At 36.2% G+C, this 22,468-nt stretch overlaps 1 protein-coding gene across 2 annotated transcripts; it reads left to right on the top strand.

Annotated features, from left to right (window-relative positions):
• Positions 1-14,242: 14,242 nt before the first annotated feature.
• LOC107779683 (peptidyl-prolyl cis-trans isomerase FKBP62) lies at positions 14,243-21,476 on the top strand. 2 transcript variants are annotated; one of them, XM_016600153.2, is made up of 13 exons: positions 14,243-14,607; positions 14,715-14,801; positions 15,303-15,560; positions 15,755-15,835; positions 15,939-16,019; positions 17,765-17,959; positions 18,432-18,521; positions 18,896-19,071; positions 19,745-19,861; positions 19,952-20,098; positions 20,515-20,642; positions 20,723-20,843; positions 21,167-21,476. In XM_016600153.2, exons 1-13 carry the CDS (start codon positions 14,415-14,417, stop codon positions 21,227-21,229), a joined length of 1,737 nt encoding a protein of 578 aa, XP_016455639.1. In that variant the 5' UTR covers positions 14,243-14,414; the 3' UTR covers positions 21,230-21,476. The 2 variants fall into 2 exon arrangements, with proteins under 2 accessions (XP_016455639.1, XP_016455638.1); XM_016600152.2 differs by having other exon boundaries at positions 19,739-19,861.
• Positions 21,477-22,468: the final 992 nt, after the last annotated feature.

Here is a 22,468-nt window from a genome sequence, read left to right as displayed (position 1 = left end):
AAACCGGGGTGTCACAAGTCATGAGCAACTAAGAAATTCGGATACAAGTCTATTGAACACCAATTCCGATACATTAGTTCTAAGAACATGAAAAATATAAGATAAGGGAGGCACGGGGCTGCGGACGCCAAAAGCTACCTCGTAGTCTCCGAATCACTACCTGGACTGGGAGGATCAACACTCAGGAGCGGACTCTGCGATGCCTGAATCTGCACACATGGTGCATGGAGTAATGTGAGTACTCCGACTCAGTAAGTAATAATTTTAAACAATGGCTAAAAGTATGAAAATATGTAAAGGCACAAAGCAATTCCATATCAAGTAGTAAAACCACTTAAAGCAGTAAATCAGTGAAGAAATCAAATAAAATCCCTTTTAAGACAAGTAAAACAGGTAATTTAACAGGTAAATGACAAGTAAAAATCCGCCCCTCAGGCACAGTATCAATCACTCAGAACAGTATCAGCCTCTCGGACTCACTCTCAGTACAACATCATCCCCTCGGGCTCACTCTCAGATCATAATGGGTACTCGCGCTCACTGTGGGTGTGTAGACTCCGGAGGGGCCCCTTACGGCCCAAGCGCTATATCAAGCCACCTCGTGGCATCATCACTCAACACTCGGCCTTACATCGCTCGGCACTCGACCTCACATCACTCAAGCCACCTCGTGGCATATAAAGTATCTCAGGCCCTCGGCCTCATATCACTCAGCATATCCTCACATATGGCTCCCGGCCTCACTCAGTCCGTAAATCATCACAAGCCCCTCGGGCATTAGTAAAACAATAGTTCTCAGCCCAAAACATCTTTTAGAAATATCATTTAAGTTTCAAATATGAGTAAAAGTGGTTGAGTTGTAAAACAGTAAATACCAACCAAACTGAGTTCAAGTGATAAATCAATACAGTGAGGAAATAGTGATAAAAATCCCCGAAGGGTCCAAATAGTTGGCACGAAGCCCAAATACGACAATCAGCCCAAAACATGATGATAACAAATAAGTTTCAGTCAAATACTCGGTAAAATCATCAATCGGGATGGACCAAGTCACAATCCCCAGTAGTAAACGACCCCACGCTCCTCATCAAGCACGTGTCTCACCTCAATATAGCACTACGATGTGCAAATCCGGGGTTTCAAACCTTCAGGACATCATTTACAATCATTACTCACCTCGAACCGGCTACAACTCTAGCTCGCGACGCCTTTGACCCTCAAATCGGCCTCCACGCGCGTCGAATCTATCCAAAAGCAGAACGAATATGTCACAATATTCTAAGGGAGCAAAGTCCAAGCGAAAACAATCGAAAAATATCAAAAATCCCGAAATTAGCAAAACCCGAGCCCCGGGCCCACTTCTCGAAACTCAAAAAATTTCACCTTATTAGATTCCTTATCACCCCATGTATCAAAAGTTCTCCAATCCGACCTCAAATGGTCCTTCAAATCCCAATTCAAAAGTTCAAAAATCTCAAGCCCTAGTTCTTCCATTTTTAGCTTAAATTCCATGAATTTCTAGGTTAATTTCACAACAGAATCATGCTTTAGGTTCAAAAATCTTACCTCCAATCAATTCTCCTTGAATCCCTCTTTAATAACCTTCAAAAAGCTCTCAAAATACTCAACTATGGAGGAAAATAACTCAAAATCGCGGATGAAATAACTTATAAACTTTCTGCCCAGTTCTGATATCTCTTCATCGCGTTCGCGACCTCAGCCTCGTGAACGCGAAGCACATTTTTAAATTAACAAAAATTAAGCTTATGCGAACGTGACTCACCCTCCGCGAACGCGATGCTTCAGGATTTAGACTTATGCGAACGCGTTCCCTCACATACAAACGCGAAGAACAATTGCTCTTGGACCCTATTTCCTTATACGCGAACGCGAAGCACCAACTCTTAGCCTTCCGCAAACGCGAGGCTTCAAATGCGAATGCGAAGGCTTAATTCCTGCCTCCCAAATCCCTTCTACGCGAACACGACATACACCTCGCGAACGCGAAGGGTTATTTTTTGCAACACCTGAACTCCCAAAATCTGCAACTTTTCAACTTAGAAAATGGTCCAAATGATCCGATTGACCACCCGAGGCCCCCAGGACCTCAACCAAAGGCACCAACACATCCTAAAACCTCATTCAAACTTGTTCCAATCATCAAAACACCTCAAACAACACCAAATCCATCAATTCACATTGAATTCAAGCCTAAGTTTTCTAAAAACTTCCGAAATATGCTTTCGATAAAAAATCTGACCAAACCACGTCCGAATGACCTGAAATTTTGCACACATATCACAAATGATATAAAACAGCTATAGCAACTCTCGGAATTCTATTCTGACCCTCGGATCAAAATCTCGCCGATCAACCGGAAATCGCCAAAATACTAACTTCGTCAATTCAAGCCTAATTCTACACCGGACCTCCAAAACTAATTCCGATCACACTCCTAAGTCATAAATCACCTCCCGAAGCTAACTGAACTATCGGAACTCATATCCGAGCCCTCTAACACATAAGTCAATATCCGGTTGACTTTTCCAACTTAAACCTTCTTAAAAGAGACTAAGTGTCTCATTTCTTACCAAATCCACCCTGAACGCAAACTAATCAACTCGATCACATTAATGCGGATAACGAGGCATAAAGAAGTAGAAATTGGGAAAACAGAGCGGTAACTCATGAGATGACTGGACGGGTCGTCACATTGACGAGAGCATGCACAGATGTAGTTAGAGAGAAGAGAAGAGAAGCTCCAAACTGATTCCATTAGATGATCAGTAAGAAATGAAATCTATAAAATATCTATAACTAACTAACTGCTACTTATACAACTGACCAGCGACTTTACTTAACTTAATTATAGCTCATTGATAGTTGTACACCCACACATCTAGATTTCTCTCCCCCCCCCCCCTCCCTCAAGTTGAGAAATGAAAATAGGTTCTTCATTCCCAGCTTGCTCACTAAGTTTTCATGTCCTGGACTATACAGGCTCTTTGTCAGCACATCTGCAAGTTGTTCTTTGGTTCCAATATGTTGTGTTTGGATCAGACCTTCCTGAATTTTCTCCCTCAAAAAATGATAGCCTATGTCAATGTGTTTTGTCTCATAAAAGATGGGATGAGCTGCAATTTGAATAGAAGCTTTGCTATCACAAAAAAGTTGTATTGGAACCTCAACCTCAATGCTAAGTTCTCTGAACAATCCTGTTAGCCATGTAATTTCGGCTACTGTTGTGGCCATGCTTCTGAATTCTGCTTCAGCTAAGCTTCTGGAGGCTGTTCCTTGCTTCTTTGATTTCCATGATATCAAGGCTTCTCCAAACTTGATCACATAATGTCACGATCCAGAATTTCCACCTTCGGGATCGTGATGGCACCTAATATTTCACTTGCTATGTAAGCTTTTTAATCACTTTGAATAATTTAACCAATTAAACAGAAATGAAATTCATAATAAAATACAAAATGTTGTAATAAACTAAAATTCAATACAACCCGGATCTAGAGTCACAAGTACACGAGCTTCTAGAGTTTCTACAAACAGGGTTTGAAATAAGTACAACTGTCTCGAATGAAAAGAATAGTAAATCGAGGGAAAGTGGAAGGGGACTTCAAGGTCGTGTACCTCGAGTCTCCAAAGCTAATCCGAGCTGATACGCCTCACGGGCAATGGGACTAGTCCCAAAATCTGCACAAGTACTACAAAGTGTAGTATAAGTACAATCGACCCAATGTACTCCATAAGTGTCGAGCCTAACCTCGACGAGGTAGTGACGAGTCTATGACAGGATACCCACGTAAATAAACCTGTGCAAATAACAATATACGTACAACATAATGACAAATAAACAGTCAATAAACCTTCAACCAACAAAATGAACAAACATAATGAATAAAATTTCACGGCATCTCCATTCGTGCTTTTACTCTCAGCCTGACTATGAAACAGTAATAATGGCACGGCATCACCCTTCGTGTTTTTACTCTCAATCTCACCATAAAATGATAAATACGGTACGACATCACCCTTCGTGCTTTTACCCTCAATTTCATCATGAATCAATAGATACAACACGACATCACCCTTCGTGCATTAACTCTCAAATACGGCACGACATCACTCTTCATGCATTAATATACAAATATGGCACGACATCACCCTTCGTGCATTAACACTCTCCCTTACCAGGTAACAATAATGAACATATAACAATACGGAGATATAATAAACAAGGACAAATCTTATGTCAACAATGGTCCCGCAATACCAACCTCAACCTCAAAATAACACTCAATTATCACAGATAGCCCATAAATGTGGAAAGAACGATCAGTTTAGTAATTAACTAGTCAAAACATGGATATCATAATCAAAGAAAGCGATAACATACAAGAAACAAGTCCCACCCACATGCTTTAACCCAATAACAACGCATAAGTACTCGTCACCTCACATATACGTTGTACCCAATATTTAAACAAGTAGAAAATAGGCAAACAAGTCCTAATTCCTCAAGTCAAGTTTAACCACGACACTTACCTCGCTCTAAAGATCAACTCAAAGCTCAACCACGGCTTTGCCTTTCAAACAAGCCTCCGAACCAACCAAATCTAGCAAATAAATAACCAAATAGTTCAAAATAAGCCTTAGGATCTACCCACGAATGCAAAAAATTCAATTTAGGTTATTACTGAATAAGGCAGCAAAAGTCAATTCCTGGGCTCACTTGGTCCAAACCTAAAATTCGGACCAAAATCCGATTACTCATTCACCCCCAGCCCGGTTATGTAATTTGTTTCGTAATCCGACCTCAATTCGAGGTCTAAATTCTAATTTTACAAAAATCCCTAATTCTGCCCAAACCCCTAATTTCTACCATAAAAGTTCTAGATTTTTTGGTTGAAATCTTATGAAATGTAATGGAAGATTGAAAGAAAATAGGTTAGAATCACTTACCAATGAATTGGATAATAAGGGCTCTTGGGAAAATCGCCTCTAAGGTTCTCTAGGTTTGAAATTTTGGAAAAATGAGAGAAATCCCGTCTAACTCAGCTTTTGACCAGGCGCAGATGTCGCAAATGCGGAACCTTGGCTGACCTAACCCTCTTTGCAATTGCGACCCAAGTAGAAAATTGGGTTCTTCGCAATTGCGAACACTGACCTCGCAATTGCGAGGTCAGAGACCTACACCGGAGCTGAAGCACACTAGTATTGTTTCTAAGTCCAAACTCACTCTGTAGCTTATCCGAAACTCACTCAAGCCCTCAGGGCTCCAAACCAATCATGCACACAAGTCCAAAAATATTATAAGAACTTGATTGCGCGATCAAATTACCAAAATAATACCTAGAACTACAAATCGGATACCAAATCAAATGAAATTTTCAAGGAAACTTTAGAACCTCTATTTTAACAACCGGACGTCCAAATCACGTCAAACCAACTTCGTTTTTCACCAAATTTGACAGACTAGTCATAAATATAGTAATAGACCTATATCAAATTCCGAAACAAAAATACAGACCCGGTATTAACAAAGTCAAACATTGATCAAACCTTTAGATTCATTAAGCCTTTAAACTTTTAGATTCATTAAGCCTTGAAACTTTAAAATTTTGACAAAAAGCGATAACTCGAGTTAGGGACTTCCGAATTCGATTCCGGACATGCGCTCAAGTCCCAAATTACTATACGAACCCACCGGGACCGAAAATATAGATCCGAGTTTGTTTGATCAAAATGTTGATCGAAGTCAATTCAAATAGATTTTGAAGACAAAATTTCATATTTTATCAGTTTTTAACATAAAAGACTTCAGAAAAAATACCCTGACTGTGCACGTAAATCAAGGAAGGCTTAAAGAAGCTATCGAAGACTTCAAACACAGAATTAAGGTTTAAAACTCTAGATGACCTATTGGGTCATCACACATAACCAGTTACTCATGTTCTTGTTTCCACACAAGCACCCAAATCTGAATCATAATAAGCAATTAACTTCATATTTCTAACTGCTAGCATGAACAGACCTAGGGCTGGAGTTCCCTTTATATATCGATGACTCTCATGACAGCACTCATATGAGATTACTTAGGAACATGCATGAACTGACTAAGTACTTGAACCACAAAGGCTATGTTAGGCCTAGTCATGATCAAGTACAATAGTCTACCTACTATTATCTTATATCTCCCTTTGTCTTCAAGTTCACTATCATTGTCACTACCATTCTTGGTGACAATCTTATCAAATTCCATAGAGGTTAGCTTGTGATTGAACTCTAGTGGAGTAGTCACTGACTTTCCACCTGACAGACCAAGCTCAGAAACTAGTTCAAGTGCATACTTTCTTTGGCACATTTGAATTCCCTTTTCTGATCTAGAGAATTCAATGGCCAAGAAGTATTTTAGCTCCACAAAGTCTTTTATTTTGAACCTAACCTGTAAATCCTTCCTCACTTGCTCAATCAGCTTCAAGTTAGTTCATGTTACTAGGAGATCATCTACATAGACAAGTATGACTACCAGGTCTAATCCCTTTTGTTGTGTGAAGAGAGAATAGTCATAATGAGACTGTTTGAACCCCATATCCAGCAAAGCTTCTGTTAACTTCAAGTTCTACTGTCTAAGAGCTTGTTTGAGCCTATACAAGGACTTGTTGAGCCTGTACACCTTCTGATATTCCCTATGGCTTGAAAAGACATCTGAAATTTGCATAAAATCCTCTTCAGAAAGGTCCCCTTAGAGAAATGCTTTATGCACATCCATTTGAAAAATGTACCAGTGAGAAGCTACTGCCAGAGCTACCACAGACCTTACTGTAACCATTTTGGCCACAAGAGAGAATGTCTCAGTATAGTCCAGTCCCTCATGTTGGCTATATCCTTTGACTATAAGCCTGGCTTTGTATGTTTCCATCTCTCCATTTGATTTGTATTTTACCTTGAACACCCATTGCAACCAATGGGAATTTTGTCCTGAGGCAAGCCAACTATGGTCCAAGTCTGGTTCTCTTTGAGTGCTGCTATTTCAGCCTTCATAGCATTAACCCAGAAGGGATCCTTGCATGCTTCAACATAGGATGAAGGCTCAAGTACTACTAAGTAAGCAATCAAAGAAGCTTAATAGGCAGGGGCAAGTGATCATAACAGACATAGGAGGAGATAAGATAAGAACAGAAGGGCAGCTTAGATTGCACTACATAATCCTGCATACTCACAGGTGGTTTAGAGGGTCTAGAAGATCTTCTGAGTGTCTCCCTAACTAGCTGAGCCACTGGCTGAGAGGATAATGAAGAAGTACTGGAACTGGGAGAAGAAAGAGAAGAATATGGTGGAAAAGACACAGCAGGAGAAGCAGGAGTTTCCTCAGCAATGGAAAAAGATACAGGATCAGACATTTTATGTTCTATAATAGGAAATAGAGGTGTATCTTAGACTTCACGTCTCTGAATGGAAAGGACTACAACCAAAACTTTAGATAACAGTCATTTACTATAAAAGTCAAGTGTATCTCGGAATCAATTATTGTTTTATATTATAATATGTGTCCTCTATAACAATACTTCACTATACTAGCCAAAAAATATCAGAATAAACGAGGCTGTTATATAAATGTTTGACTGCATTTAGGTTAATTTTGAAAAAAAAGGAAAAAAGGAAGTGGGTTGGGCAAATCCAATCTTTTGGTCTGTAGAAAGCCCAACCCACTTCAAACGACCGAACAACTTCGTAGTTTCAGCAGGAAGAGATTTTTACATACTTGCTCCCTTTTTAAAAACTATTCTCATAAATGATAGTACGCTTTGTTTATTCCAAAAAACAACACATTTTTTTACTTTCTTAGCGCTTTCACGTTGATAACTCCATTAACTAAGGGATCCCTCTACATTAATATATTTTTTAATACATTTCCTTTTCCCTCAGTCTTCCATAATTTCTTTTTTCTCTTCCATAAATAACACTTACCCAAATATATCAAAGATTTTGAAAGAAGAATATCTCAAAAATAATTCCCTCTGCACAATGAAAATTTTAGTATTTTTTTTTCTTTTTTGAGTTTTAAACTTTTTTTCTGTACAATTTTATTTTAACTTAAAATATACCTTTAATATATTTTAAATATATTATATTGTGATAATTTACAATGTAAATATTCCATCAATATGTCATATATATTTTTATATGTATTTATACCACTTATATAACTTATATATATCATAATATATTATTATATTGATATTATTCAAAGTATATCGCTAGCATATACCTTACATAAAATTTTATCTAAAATATTAACATGCTCCTAATATGTATATACAAGGAAAAAAATAATGTCACATATATTGTTTTTATACGGATAATTTATACAAATATGCATGTTATATTAGTGCAAAATATAAATGGCATATTAATAATATCTATTTAACTATAAATAAGTGTATAAATAACATATGCATATATACATGGTTTTTCCTAAAAAAAATACATAATTTATAATATACCACAAATATACATTATATTTTTTTACGATATATATGTATTTTATTTCATTGTAATATACAGATATATAATTTTGCTAGAATTGAGTTTTATAAAAAAGTCCATGTATAAAAAGGAAAAAAATTGTTATAAAATGGATCGATGATATATATTTAAATATAAAGACGTATATAAACAGCATATGCATATATACATGAATTTTCCTAAATATACAAGATTTATAATGTATATATACCACAAATATACATTATATTTTTTCATAATATATATATATATATATATATATATATATATATATATATATATATATATATATATATATATATATATATATATATATATATATATATATATATATATATATATATATATATATATATATATATATATATATATTTCATCAGAATATAAAGATGTATAATTTTGCTACATTACATTATATAAAAAAATTCATGCATGGAAAGAAAAAAATCTGTTACGGAATGGATTGGTTTCTAACGAAAACATAAAACATGTTATGGAATGGATGATATTAAATACTAGGACTACCTTTTTAAGCAGTTTGATTCTTGGTGATTTGAATTGAATTAAATCTGCTATATGTATAAATATTTTACTGCCATATTTGTTAGTCATTAATTAATGCTAATGTAACATTCTATAAATTTGGCTTAGGTATGAATGAGTTAAACGAGTAGTAAGGTTATATTTTGGACATGTGAAGTCCCATCGGGATGATTATGGGTGAAAATAGCTGTTTCAAAATCAAGATGGAAAGTAAGGTGCATAAGATTTGACAAAATCGACTAAGTTTGCCGAAGGTATATATTCCAGCAGAGTTTAATAACAATGTGTAAGGAATTTGGAAACACTCAACGCATGAAAGTTGTAGGCCTTTGAATAGCTTTCCAACGATATATTATAGATCTTGAGAGGATCTCTGTACAAAAGGTTATGCGCGTTTTACAGAATGGTATGCAATATGCGCGTCCTGTAGCGCGACCGCGCTACTTTTGAGGCAGTGTTACTGCCGTTTTGCGTGGTCAGTAGTGCGGTCAGGTCTTCAGGTGCGCGGGCGAGCTCGTGGGGGTCATTTTAAAGCCATATTTCGTCCCCTACAACACCAAAACATAAAAACTTGCTCTAGAAAGGGGAACTCTCAAAAACCTAACTCCTTAAGGGTCCTTCCACCACCCAAGGTAAGTTCTAATGGTGATTCTAAGTTAATTTTAATCTTCTAACATCTTATTAATATGGGTAAACCCTCCATATCATTAAATATTCGATTGGGACATCATTGTTGAGAGAAGAAACCCTAGAACTCGAATTCAAGAGGATTGAACTTCAAAAAGGTAATGTCTTCAACCTCTAATTGATTATACTATTGGATTAATGATTATAGACTCTAGTTCATGAGATATGAGTTGATGAGTTTGATAAAAAAACATGAACGGTTATAGGTTTGGGGTGTTGATTGTTGATTATTGGTTAAAGGTGTTATTTACCTTATGGGTGATGAAGAACGATGTTGATTATAACAATTTGAGACTTTACAATTTATCTAGGATCAAGAGAATGGCTTGTTGGGTGTATAACACCATTAATAAAGACTATAAAGATTTATGTCACCAAGTATTTAAGAAAATGCTTAAGTGACCAAAACATGAGAATTATTGTTAATATGGAATCTCTTTGACTTGTATTGATATAGATTAAAGTTGAAAGGGTTGGCGAATGTTGTATTACGCTCCAAAGCAGGAAGTTAAGGTATGTGAGGCTAACTCTCTATGTTTGGGAATGTTAATGATTCTCCCTACACTACGTTTCTTTTACGACGTTACTAATTGCCTCAGAAATATAGTGTAGCCTAGTTCATTGAATAGTTGTAGAGCTTCTATTCTCTAGCTTCATAACTCGTTCACCACTTTCATTCTGAACGTTGTGAGCTCAATGCGTATTCAATATAGACTTGGGTTTGATGCCACCGAGTCTTAGTATAGATTACTCAGTATGCAATAAATAGTTGAAGTTCCAGTGTTCATAATCACTTCAAGAATACATGTCTCAGTCTAGTCCTATTCAGTATTCCAGTATTATGTAACTCAGTGTGATCCAATAATCCAGTATCATGCAACTCAGTGTAATTCAGTATTTCACTATTATGTATTGCAGTATGATTCTCAGTTCCTGAATGTTGAACACCTATATTTGGGTATGAGGCCGCAGTTTATGCTTTATGCATCCTTGGGCCTGAGGTCGCAGTTAATGCTTTATGCATCTTTGGGCCTGAGGTCGCTGTTAGTGCTTTATGCATCTTTGGGCCTGAGGCCGCAGTTTATGCGTAATGCATTTTAGACCTGAGGTCGCAGTTATGTATACGTATACTTGGGCCTGAGGCCGCAGTTGTGCACATATATGTATATATTGGGCCTGAGGCTGCAGTTTATTTATTTAGATAAATAGGTTATTCATTATTCAAAAGAGGGAGTATTCATATCCTTACTTCATTTGTTAAGTTCAATTATTAGCAATCATTTCAGTTATCAATTATAATTTCAATCACCAGTTATCAATTCAGTTATAAGATATCAGTTATCAGTTAAGTTATCAGTTAGCAGTTATCATCTCAGTTTCAGTTTCAATAGTTATCATTTCAATTATCAATTATCATTTCTCAGTTATTAGCTTAGTTTCAGTTTCAGCATTTTTAATTATTTCTTTCAGTTGCTTTACATACCAGTGCAATTCAAATGTACTTATGTCCCTTTTGCCTGGAGCCTGCATCTGACGATGCAGGTAATGACTTACAGGTTGATGATTCAGAGCGCTAGGATTCTCATACCAGCTACTTGGTGATCCCCAATTCTCTAGGGCATTATCATTACTTTACAGTCTTTCAGTATTTACAGACATCACTATTTTCAGTACTTCATTAGAGGCTTCATAGACTAGAGTAACAGTTAGACAGAGTCTCAGCTTTTCATGTTAAGCAATGTTGGCTACATATATGTTTCAGACTTGTTTTTAGTATTTCCGCACTTTGTTTTTATCATTCAGGCTTTCAGTATATCAGTACATGTTAGTTTATCTTCCGCATTTAGTATGTTATGATATCACATGTTGATTCAGCCAGCCAGTTGGTTCGCTTGGTCAAATGTAGTCAGGCACCGAGTGCCGTATTACGTCCAAGTCTAGGTTCGGGGCGTGACAAAGCTTAGTATCAGAGCACTAGGTTCAAGAGTTCTAGAGAGTCTATAAAGCCGTGTCTAGTGGAGTTTCCTTTATATGTGTGTGACGGCCACTCATATAAATGGTTAACTACCAAGACATCCAGGATTGTCTTATTTCTTTCTACTCTAGATCGTGCCTTGAAGCTTAGAGCAATAGGTAATCTTCTCTTCCTATCGAATTCCAAATGTATTGGATTCCCAAGCGACGCGCGAGAAAAACCCAAGGTTCTAGAGAGGATGATTCCCATTAGGGTATAATTATGGAGTATAAGCTGGTAACAAATGAGACATGAGATGATGTTAAAAGTGGGATGCAATGGGCAGTAGTACATATTGGAGCATAACCTCATCAGAAAGTACAAAAATAGTTATCATGTCTTATGGTTATTAATTTACCTCGATTACCAGTTATACAGTTATCAAAAACCTAACTCCTTAAGGGTCCTTACACCACCCAAGGTAAGTTCTAATGGTGATTCTAAGTTAATTTCAATTTTCTAACATCTTATTAACATGGGTAAACCCTCCATATCATTAGATATTCGATTGGGACATCATTGTTGAGAGAAGAAACCTTAGAACTCGAATTCAAGAGGATTGAACTTCAAAAAGGTAATGTCTTCAACCTCTAATTGATTATACTATTGAATTAATGATTATAGACTCTAGTTCAATGAGATATGAGTTGATGGGTTTGATAAAAAAGCATGAACGATTATAGGTTTGGGGTGTTTATTGTTGATTAATGGTTAAGGGTGTTGTTTACCTTATGGGTGATGAAGAACGATGTTGATTATAACAATTTGAGACTTTATAATTTATCTAGGATCAAGAGAATGGCTTGTTGGGTGTAGAACACCATTAATAAAGACTATAAAGATTTATGTCACCAAGTGTTTGAGAAAATGCTTAAGTGACCAAAACATGAGAATTAATGTTAATATGGAATTCTTTTGACTTGTATTGATATAGATTAAAGTTGAAAGGGTTGGCGAATGTTGTATTACGCTCCAAAGCAGGAAGTTAAGGTATGTGAGACTAACTCTCTATGTTTGGGAATGTTAATGATTCTCCCTACACTACGTTTCTTTTACGACGTTACTAATTGCCTCAGAAATATAGTTTAGCCTAGTTCCTTGAATAGTTGCAGAACTTCTATTCTCTAGCTTCATAACTTGTTCACCACTTTCATTCTAAACGTTATGAGCTCAATGCGTATTTAATATAGACTTGGGTTTGATGCCACCGAGTCTTAGTATAGATTACTTAGTATACCATAAATAGTTGAAGTTTCAGTGTTCATAATCACTTCAAGAATACATGTCTCAGTCTAGTCCTATTCAATATTCTAGTATTATGTAACTCAGTGTGATCCAGTATTCCAGTATCATGCAACTCAGTGTAATTCAGTATTTCACTATTATGTATTGCAGTATGATTCTCAGTTCCTGAATGTTGAACACCTGTATTTGGGCGTGAGGCTGCAGTTTATACTTTATGCATCTTTGGGCCTGAGGCCGCAGTTAATGCTTTATGCATCTTTGGGTCTGAGGCCGCAGTTTATGCTTTATGCATTTTGGATCTGAGGTCGCAGTTATGTATACGTATACTTGGGCCCGAGGCCGCAGTTCACACACACACATATATATATATATATATATATATATATATATATATATATATATATATATATATATATATATATTGGGCCTGAGGCCGCAGTTTATTTATTCAGATAAACAAGTTGTTCATTATTCAGAAGAGGGAGTATTCATATCCTTACTTCCTTTGTTCAGTTCATTTATTAGTTATCATTTCAGTTATCAGTTATAATTTCAGTCACCAGTTATCAAATATCAGTTATCAGTTACCAGTTATCATCTTAGTTTCAGTTTCAATATTTATCATTTCAATTATCAATTCTCAGTTATCAGCTTAGTTTCAGTTTCAACATTTTTAATTCTTTCTTTTAGTTGCTTTACATACCAACGCAATTCAAATGTACTAACGTCCCTTTTGTCCGGGGCCTGCATCTCACGATGCAGGTAATGACTTACAGGTTGATGATTCAAAGCGCTAGGATTCTCGTACCAGTTACTTGGTGATTCCCAGTTCTCCCGGGGCATTATTATTACTTTATAGTCTTTTAGTATTTACATACAGTCATTGTTTTCAGTACTTCATTAGAGACTTCATAAACTAAAGTAACAGTTAGACAGAGTCTCAGGTTTTTTATGTTAAGCAATGTTGACTACATTTATTTTCAGACTTATTTTTAGTATTTTCGTTTTTTGTTTTATCATTCAGGCTTTCAGTATATTAGTACATGTTAATTTATCTTCCGCATATAGTATGTTATGATATCACATGTTGATTCAGCCAGCCAGTTGATTCACTCGATCAGATGTAGTTAGGCACCGAATGCTGTGTTACGTCCATGCCGGCGTGACAGCTAATCTTTTGTATTATGTTTTTAATAGTGTGCTATTAATGAAAGTAGCCCTTTCAGTAAACTACAGACAAGTGGCCCATACTCCACTAATCTTATTCGGTCACCACCAGTCCTCCGTTGGTTTTCACCGGCGCCCGATCTCCGACCACCGTATAAATCACTTCACAGAACACCCTATATTAAGCTATAAATTCTAACTTCTAAGTAAGCAGTAGTTAGAGATGGTGGAATTTTCTAGGGCAAATGCCGAAGCATTTATAGATGAAGATGATGAAGAGGCAGGGGAAGAAATAGAATCAGCACCACCACTCAATATTGGTGACGAAAGGGAAATTCACTCAAGTGGTCTTAAGAAGAAGCTTCTTAAGCTTGGACTTGGTTGGGAAACCCCTGAATTTGGTGATGAAGTTACTGGTAACTGCTAACCAATTTTCAAGAATTTGTTACTCTGTTCAATCAAAGATTAAACTTTTAAATAAAAATTTTGTACCCTTTTTCTTGTTTTTTCAATTGAGTTGCAGTTCACTATGTTGGTAGCTTACGTGATGGAACCAAATGTGTTTCGACTAGGGACAAAGGTGAACCTGTTACGTTCAAGCTTGGCGAAGGTCAGTTCTTGGTTACATATGTTTATTCCCCTTCATTCTAGTTTACTTCCTATATTGGTGTGCACTTGTTAATTACTAATAATGATGTCTAAAGTTGCTAAAAATGGTTAGAATTTATTATTGGCCATTTCTCTTTACCTTTTCTTCTTGTTAGAGATTCTAGGAAAAATATACTCCCTTTGTCCTAATTTATGCGTCATACTTTTCTTTTTGGTCTGCCCCGAAAAAAAAGACACATTTATATATTTAGAAATAATTTAGTTTTAAAATTTTTATATTACCACTAACGAGATGTTTATAACCACTCGAATGTGTATGACTTGTTTAATGTTTTAGATCACAAGTTTCAAAAGTATGTCTTTATTTCTTAAACTCCATGCCCAGTCAAACAAGGACAAAATATGGGACGGAGAGAGTATTGCTTTTGCTGATATTGGGTTTCTGCATCTATAATTTGGTTTCTATTTGTTAAGCTTAATTAGTTTGCTTTTGGTTGGTTAGAGAAAGTTGCCACTGGCGTGGATTGCGGAATTGTCACGATGAGGAAAGGTGAAATGGCATTGTTCACATTGCCCCCAAGAACTGGTTTTGGATCCGCAGACTTGGATGCAGTTTCATCGAATTCTGTAGTTCAGTTTGAGGTCGAGCTCGTATCATGGATCACAGTGGTAGATGTCTGCAAGGATGGTGGTATTATCAAGAAAATTATGGAGAAGGGGGAGCTGATAGGACCTCCTGATGACTTGGATGAAGTTCTAGGTACTTGAATGTGTTTTGTGTTTACTCCAAAAGAATTAACTGCAAGGAAACAAAAAGAAAAACAGAGAAGAATATTCGACCCAATGATGTTGCTGCTAGTGCCAGTATCTGCATTTATATGGTCTTGCTTGTGATATGTTTTGTTAGCTGTTTATAAATAAAATATCCTTGCTTTTTTCAATTTGATTTTGCAGTGAAGTATGTGGTGAGGCTGCTTGATGGTGTCATTGTGGCAAAAACACCTGAACACGGAGTGGAGTTTTATATCAAAGATGGTACCTTGGTATCTTGGCATTTGTGCTTTAGAATCAACAAACTTGTACTATCAGCTGTTGGTTCATTCCTTAGATTTGACTAACCTATTTTGTTTCCTTTTAGGCCATTTCTGTCAAGCATTACCAAAAGCAATCAAGACAATGAGAAGGGGAGAGAAAGTGAATTTAATTGTTCAGCCTCAGTGTACGTCTTTCCAACTCATTCTTTGCTATCATTCTTTCGGTTGGTAGTCGGGGTTCCTTTTTTGATGGGAGGGGTGTGTTTTAGGAGTATAATTCATAAATAATATGTTAGTCATGGCTAAAAAGATTAGATTATTTGTGAGTAGCGGACCTGGCAAATGTTTGACAATCTCAAAAACTGGTATTCCAGTTGTGGTTGAGTGCATTGATGCGTTTGGGTTGATCGCATTGAACCATCAGCTGTAGCCCACTCTCTATTCAGATGGAAAGATTGCTCTGTTTGGATAGTTTTATCATAATGTTAATTCTTGAATGGTATGTTAAGATTATCAGGATATCTAAATTTATAGCTAGGTTTTTTCCTTGACTCCATATAGGGAAGTTAGTACTGATTATTAGCTGTATTAGGGAGATGAATTGTGAGTTATTACCACTAATTGCATTTTTTGTTAATGATAAATTGTACTAAAGCGAATTGAGTGTAAATCAAGTGAGCAGAAGTCTTGATTTTCCCTGCTCACATAAGGCATGTGTTCCTATTGATGAAGAAAATGGTCCTAGATAGTTGTACCTTCTGATTTATTTCTAATTAACATACTGAGGCAAGAGCTGGCTGTGAGATCTTAGACGTAAAGTGCAACTAGAATCTGGGATCTGGTCATACTGACTTCTATTAGGTTTTTCCTTTTTGTTTGTAATCACTTAAATAATAACGGTTGAAGGTGATTTCTCATCCAGTGCTGTCTAGTCACCTGTTGATTTGGTAATGTAGCAGGAAAAACACGTCTTTCTTACCATTTTAATGGAGTCACCTTAATTAAAACGTTTAAAACTGTTTCTATGAAATGTATTTGCTCGTTTCTCCATTAATCAAGGGAACATAAATTAATTTCTTTTGCACATTACAATTGCTTATCATAAAGCTGTCGGATGGTTGGAGTTTCAGACTGTACAGTATGAAATAATTTCTTGGCATTTTAGCCATTTAGTTCATGAGAAAATTTAGTTCAGATTTACAAATTTAATGTTTTAGTCCTTTATGCTATATACCTTTTGTTAGTTCAAATATTTCATACTGTGTGTGCTCACTCTGACGACCTTAACAAAGAAATAGTTCACTACAAAAGGTCTACTGACCACATTAAGTGGAGAAGGTAGACATGAAGCAAGGAATCTACCAGGCATTCCTTTCAATTAAAGTATCAGCACATTTAAAAACACTGTGGCTATCTATACAATCTCTATTTTATTCGATATTGTTATCCTAAGGCATCTTATCTTCTACCAATTTATGTAGCATAAAGTTTGCAAGACATTGAACTTTTTCTGTAGATAGTATTTGTTAAAATGTACCCATTCTGTATGTGTCTTGTCCCATGTCATAAAAGACTTATGCTGATATAGAGGAACTGGTAATCTATATTCCAAAAGTCTATTTTTCTTTGATTGAAAAAGAAGAATAGAGGAACTGGTAATCCAATTTAAACATAGCTTGCTTCCTCGACTTATAGAAATTTCATGCTCTCACTCTGTTAATTCCATGCTAAATGCAAAAAATGTGCTCAAGAAGTCATGCAATCATTTTAAGTTGGTGTTGCTTTTCCTGACTTTTATGATAGAAAGATATTCTTCCATATCAGCCTGAAAAAGTTTTAACAGTTCTAATTTTTATGTTAGGTAAAAAGTTAAAGTTTCAACAGTTCTTTCAATTCTTAATATTTTCTTTTACCCCCAAAATCTTTGCAGATGCCTTTGTTGATGGGGGTAAGGATCCTGAAAATGGCTTCCCTTCAATTCCTCCAAGTTCAATTCTGAGTATTGATCTTGAACTTGTTTCTTTCAAGCCGGTGATAAATGTGACTGGTGATTTGGGTGTTTTAAAGAAGATTGTAAAAGAGGGGGAAGGCACTCTCACTGCAAACGAAGGTGCTGCTGTAACTAGTAAGTATGCAGAATTTATGTGCATTTTACCTGGTCGCCCTTGGGGTAATAAAAACAGATAGTTGACATAATGTTACTTATTCATAAAGGGTTTGGTAGCAGTGGGATCAGCAGAAAATTACATAGATATAGAGAACTATGGATGGCACTATGAGTGTGCATTTGGGTCATATACTGTCTATTTTACCCTTGATACAACACCAACAACGACCCAGTAAAATCTCACTAGTGGGTTATTTTACCCTCGATAATTTGTGAGATTTCACTTCTCTTCAAATGCCAGATTGTGTCCATCATCCTGGAAAAGGGGACTGCAAAGATGGAAATGTTACCTTGATCTTGCTCAGTGAAAGGCACACATATGTGTTTAGCTAATTTCAGGAGCATAACTGCAGAATTAGCTTATGTTTTGGAGATTCAGCTCGGGTATGGAAAATTTACTAACTATTTGGTCTTTGTTTCAAACCTCCAGTTAGATATACAACTAAGCTTGAGGATGGCACTTTGCTTGAGAAAAGAGGCTTTGATGGAGAGGACGCATTGAAGTATACAACTGATGAAGGTCGGTGCAACGAAATGAATTTGAAAAGTACCTATGGTTGTGATATATTTATTCTCATTATCCACCGGTACAATCATAAGATAATTAAGGTTTATTATGTTAAATTGAGGTTTTTGTGATACGTCCTTGGTCTTTTGACTAGAAATAAAAGTTATATCAGGTGCATTTCTTAGACGACTTTCTTTTTTATGAAATTTCTTAGACGATTTTCTTCTGAAAGCTCTAAACTCTTTTAGATTTTCTGTAATATGGACTTACTCTATGACGAAACCTTGCATGTATGCCATAAGTCTTCAGTGATGCTTCTGTACTTGTTGCATCTACGCCTACGATCTTTGGCTTGCTATGATTATATTGTACTGTTTTGCATGTAGAACATGTCGTTGCTGGACTTGACAAAGCAGTTACTACGATGAAGAAGGGTGAACACGCAATAGTGACAATTAAACCTGACTATGGGTTTGGAAGTACTGAAGTGAAGCGGGATCTTGCTATGGTTCCTCCTTGCTCAACCATAGTTTTTGAAGTTGAGATGTTGGAGTTCACAAAGGTATCTGATGGAAGTCTGTTTTATGCTAAGACATATTTGGCTTAGTACATATGGTTCAGCAAATGTAGGATTGGAACTCCTACCGCAGTGATATGTAAATGACCCAAACAAGTAGGCCGATGATCTGTTTGGAAAATGTAGTTAATTTTCAAGGATCGAGCATATGAAGAAACCTTAACATCACCCAATAGGGTACAGACATTATTGCTAGGACTGATTGATTAAGTCTGCAGATACATTGCTGTGTTTTTTTTTTCTTTTTGACAATATTTAGTTAGATCTTTTCTTTTAAGTAGACCCAAATAGTTTTCAGACTTGTGAGAATTTCCTGGTACACACTAGGGAACAAACTAGCCACTAACAAAAACTTTTTCGGAACATCCACGAAGGCTCTTCTGTCTACACCAAAAGGTCCTTTCTCTCGTTTGGTATATCTTGTGATAGTTCAGGTATGATTTGGTGCCTTCATTTCTTCTGTGGTAACCTATTTCTATCTGGAAAGAAGTTATTAGATGCATTATCTATGCCTGCATTTCAAGCTGATAGGCTTTGGTGGCAAATTTTTTATACTGCATAAGACCATTTTAATAAATTTCCTTGTCTTACTCATTTTGGGTTGATACATACAATTTTACAAAGTTCTAACTTTCTCCTTTTGGGGGACAAGGAAAAGGATCCTTGGGAAATGAATAAACATGAGAGAATCCAAGTGGCCCAAAGGAAGAAAGAAGAGGGCAATCTACTCTTTAAAAACGGAAAGTATCAAAGAGCAATGACGAAATATGAGAAGGTATCTCAGGGAGTTGGTCATCAATGTTTAGAATGTGCGACGTTTTGTTAGACGTTTTATTAATTTTTTTTTTGGATTTTTTCTGTTCAGGCTGTTGATTATATTAATGAAGATGGAACCTTTGAAGATGATGACCAAAGGCTAGTTAAATCACTGAGAGTGTCATGCTGGTTGAATGGTGCTGCTTGTTGTCTCAAACAAAATGATTTCCAGGAAGCTATCAAGCAATGTTCCAAGGTAATGTACTTAGGTAACAAGAGAAATCATTGGAGCGATGCTATTTTCATTTAACTTGGATGGATAGGCAGGTTTTGTAGTGTGACAAGAGTATGATCATGCGTGTTTCTATGTTGGGCTAGAAATGTGTTTTCTTTTGAAAGTATCATGGTTTTGCGTAATTTCTTCTCTTTTCTCTCCGTCGTCCCATTCTCTATCAGGAGCTGTTGTAGGTCTTCGAAATCCCTGCTGCTATGTGCTTCCCTTCGCTTTTTAATATAATTCTGGGTAGCTGTTTCAAATGCTGAAGAATGAAAAAAGCTTGATGCAAGTTTAGCTGATTAAAAGCAATTGTTCTTTTAATTTGCGATCTCAGTCATTTCAAATCCACGCAAGCAGGGCCTAAATTCGTCCTTTTCCTTTCTCATCGCTCGTAGGTCTTAGAAATTGAGTCCTGTAATGTGAAAGCATTATATAGGAGAGCACAAGCTTTTATGGAAACAGCTGATCTGCACTTGGCAGAATTGGATATCAAGAAGGCCCTGGAAATTGATCCACAGAACAGGTAATGCAACTTATGACTTAAAATATCGTTGGAGATTTTTTCTTTTGACTATATTGAATCAAAGAGTTCCTGCTGCTCAGGGAGGTGAAACTGATACAAAGGACACTAAAACAACTCCAAGCAGAGAGCAATAAGAAAGATGCAAAGGTCTACACAACAATGTTTGCACGCTTGTCAAATGAGAACTCTTCGGCAGCAAAGGTTTGTCGCTTGATCTCTACCTGTGGGAAAAAAAGGTAGTAATGATTCATAGGTTGAGAGAAAAAGGAGCAAATAAGGATAAAAGAAAATTAAAAAAAAGTTTTATGCATGAAGCTGAAGAAGTATAGAGTTTTCGAGCCCTTAATGATTCATTCTGTACTTGAAAGATTTTGGCTAATGTGAGCTCAAATTAAATATGTTAATCCTCCAAACCTAGCGAAACACAAAGTGTAGTATTTTGAAAATTCACTCTAGGATCAATCTAAGAAATTTGCCGGTCATCTACAGCGCAATTAAACTCTACTTTATTCCCTTTTTGGCAGAGATTGAAAGTTGAAGCGGAGAGCAAGATTGAAGAAAACGTTGGTGAGATGAACATGCCTTGACAATTGATTGAAAGTTGATTCTTGCTGAAGAATTGTACTTGTACATTTTCTAAATCTAACAGAGAGCATGTATAGACAAGGTAATAGAGAAATGTCACAGAAACGACGCATGTACCACTTGAAATATGTGGTTTCAGTTCTATTTTAAATGTAAGTTGACACATTCCCATTGTATAGTTCATTTGGATGCTGCAAGTTAGAAGCTTTTTTCCAAGTAGCCCCTATAGAATATGAGATATACCCTGCATATCTGGCTTGGCTTGTTGGGTTTTTCGTGCAAAGTTGCTAGTTTTTACCTGAGAAGTTTGGAAACTAGTGATAGACATATTGATAAAAGCTACTGCACTATGTAAGGTTTCAGGAATACAAGTGCCTTGCTATGTTTAAGAGATGGATGTCTTTTAATTCGAAACTCTTTGAATTATCACAACTTGTGAAACAAAGACTTCCATTTGTATGACAAACTGCTGGCTTGCCACTGGGAAAAGCACCAATAGTTTGACAAAATAATAATAATAATAATAATAATAATAATCTCTTCGTCCCATTTTATATAGTAACATTTATTCTTGTAATTCTGCCCAATTTATATCTTTAAAAGTATCACTATACTTTGCCCAATTTTCTAAGATATCTGCTGGAATTTGGTCATATGCCTCTCCCCATATCGGTCGGTAACAATTCCTGAAGTTTAGTCGAAAAGATAATTGCCAGAGTTAAATGCCTTTTCTTTGACTGTGACTACTCAAAGTTTATATGGAGCACATTGCTACACTGGATTCCTATTTGAGATCAATCAGAGGTTAGGAAGATGAAGTCAAATGGGCAGCCAAGAGAACTAATAACTCCAGGCGTCATTGGATTCCTATTTGCAGCAAGGGTACATCAAATCTGGTCTGAGAGGAATGCAAGAAGATTCAGCAATCAACGAAGGTAGCTGATAAAGGAAATTATAGTACAGCTACATACTTATGGACAGAAAATTAGCAAGTAGCATTACCAGCTGAGAATAGTTACCCAACATAACACTAAAATGTAGAGATTGTTATCAATGGATAGTTCCAGTAGTAGATTGGATAGTTGGATAGTGGACAGATAGAATAGTTATAGTTGTATGAACCATTGACATACTTGGTTAAATAAAAATTTTAAGTTTAACAAAATAAAAATAAATACAATTCCTGAAGTTAGTAATTGATGTAATGTGAGAATCAAGGCACCCACATTTCCTTAAATACA

Source organism: Nicotiana tabacum, chromosome 16, assembly GCF_000715075.1.
Source record: "Nicotiana tabacum cultivar K326 chromosome 16, ASM71507v2, whole genome shotgun sequence".
NCBI classification, from domain to species: Eukaryota; Viridiplantae; Streptophyta; class Magnoliopsida; order Solanales; family Solanaceae; genus Nicotiana; species Nicotiana tabacum.
The sequence above is the reverse complement of the archived record's forward strand: the minus strand, read 5'-3'. Positions and strand labels throughout refer to the sequence as shown.

Coding starts and splice junctions, on each gene's coding strand:
- LOC107779683 (XM_016600152.2), top strand. CDS start 14,415: ATGGTGGAATTTTCTAGGGCAAATGCCGAAGCATTTATAGATGAAGAT. Junction 16,020..17,764: donor TTTAATTGTTCAGCCTCAGT/GTACGTCTTTCC, acceptor AAATCTTTGCAG/ATGCCTTTGTTGATGGGGGT. Junction 17,960..18,431: donor CGAAGGTGCTGCTGTAACTA/GTAAGTATGCAG, acceptor TCAAACCTCCAG/TTAGATATACAACTAAGCTT.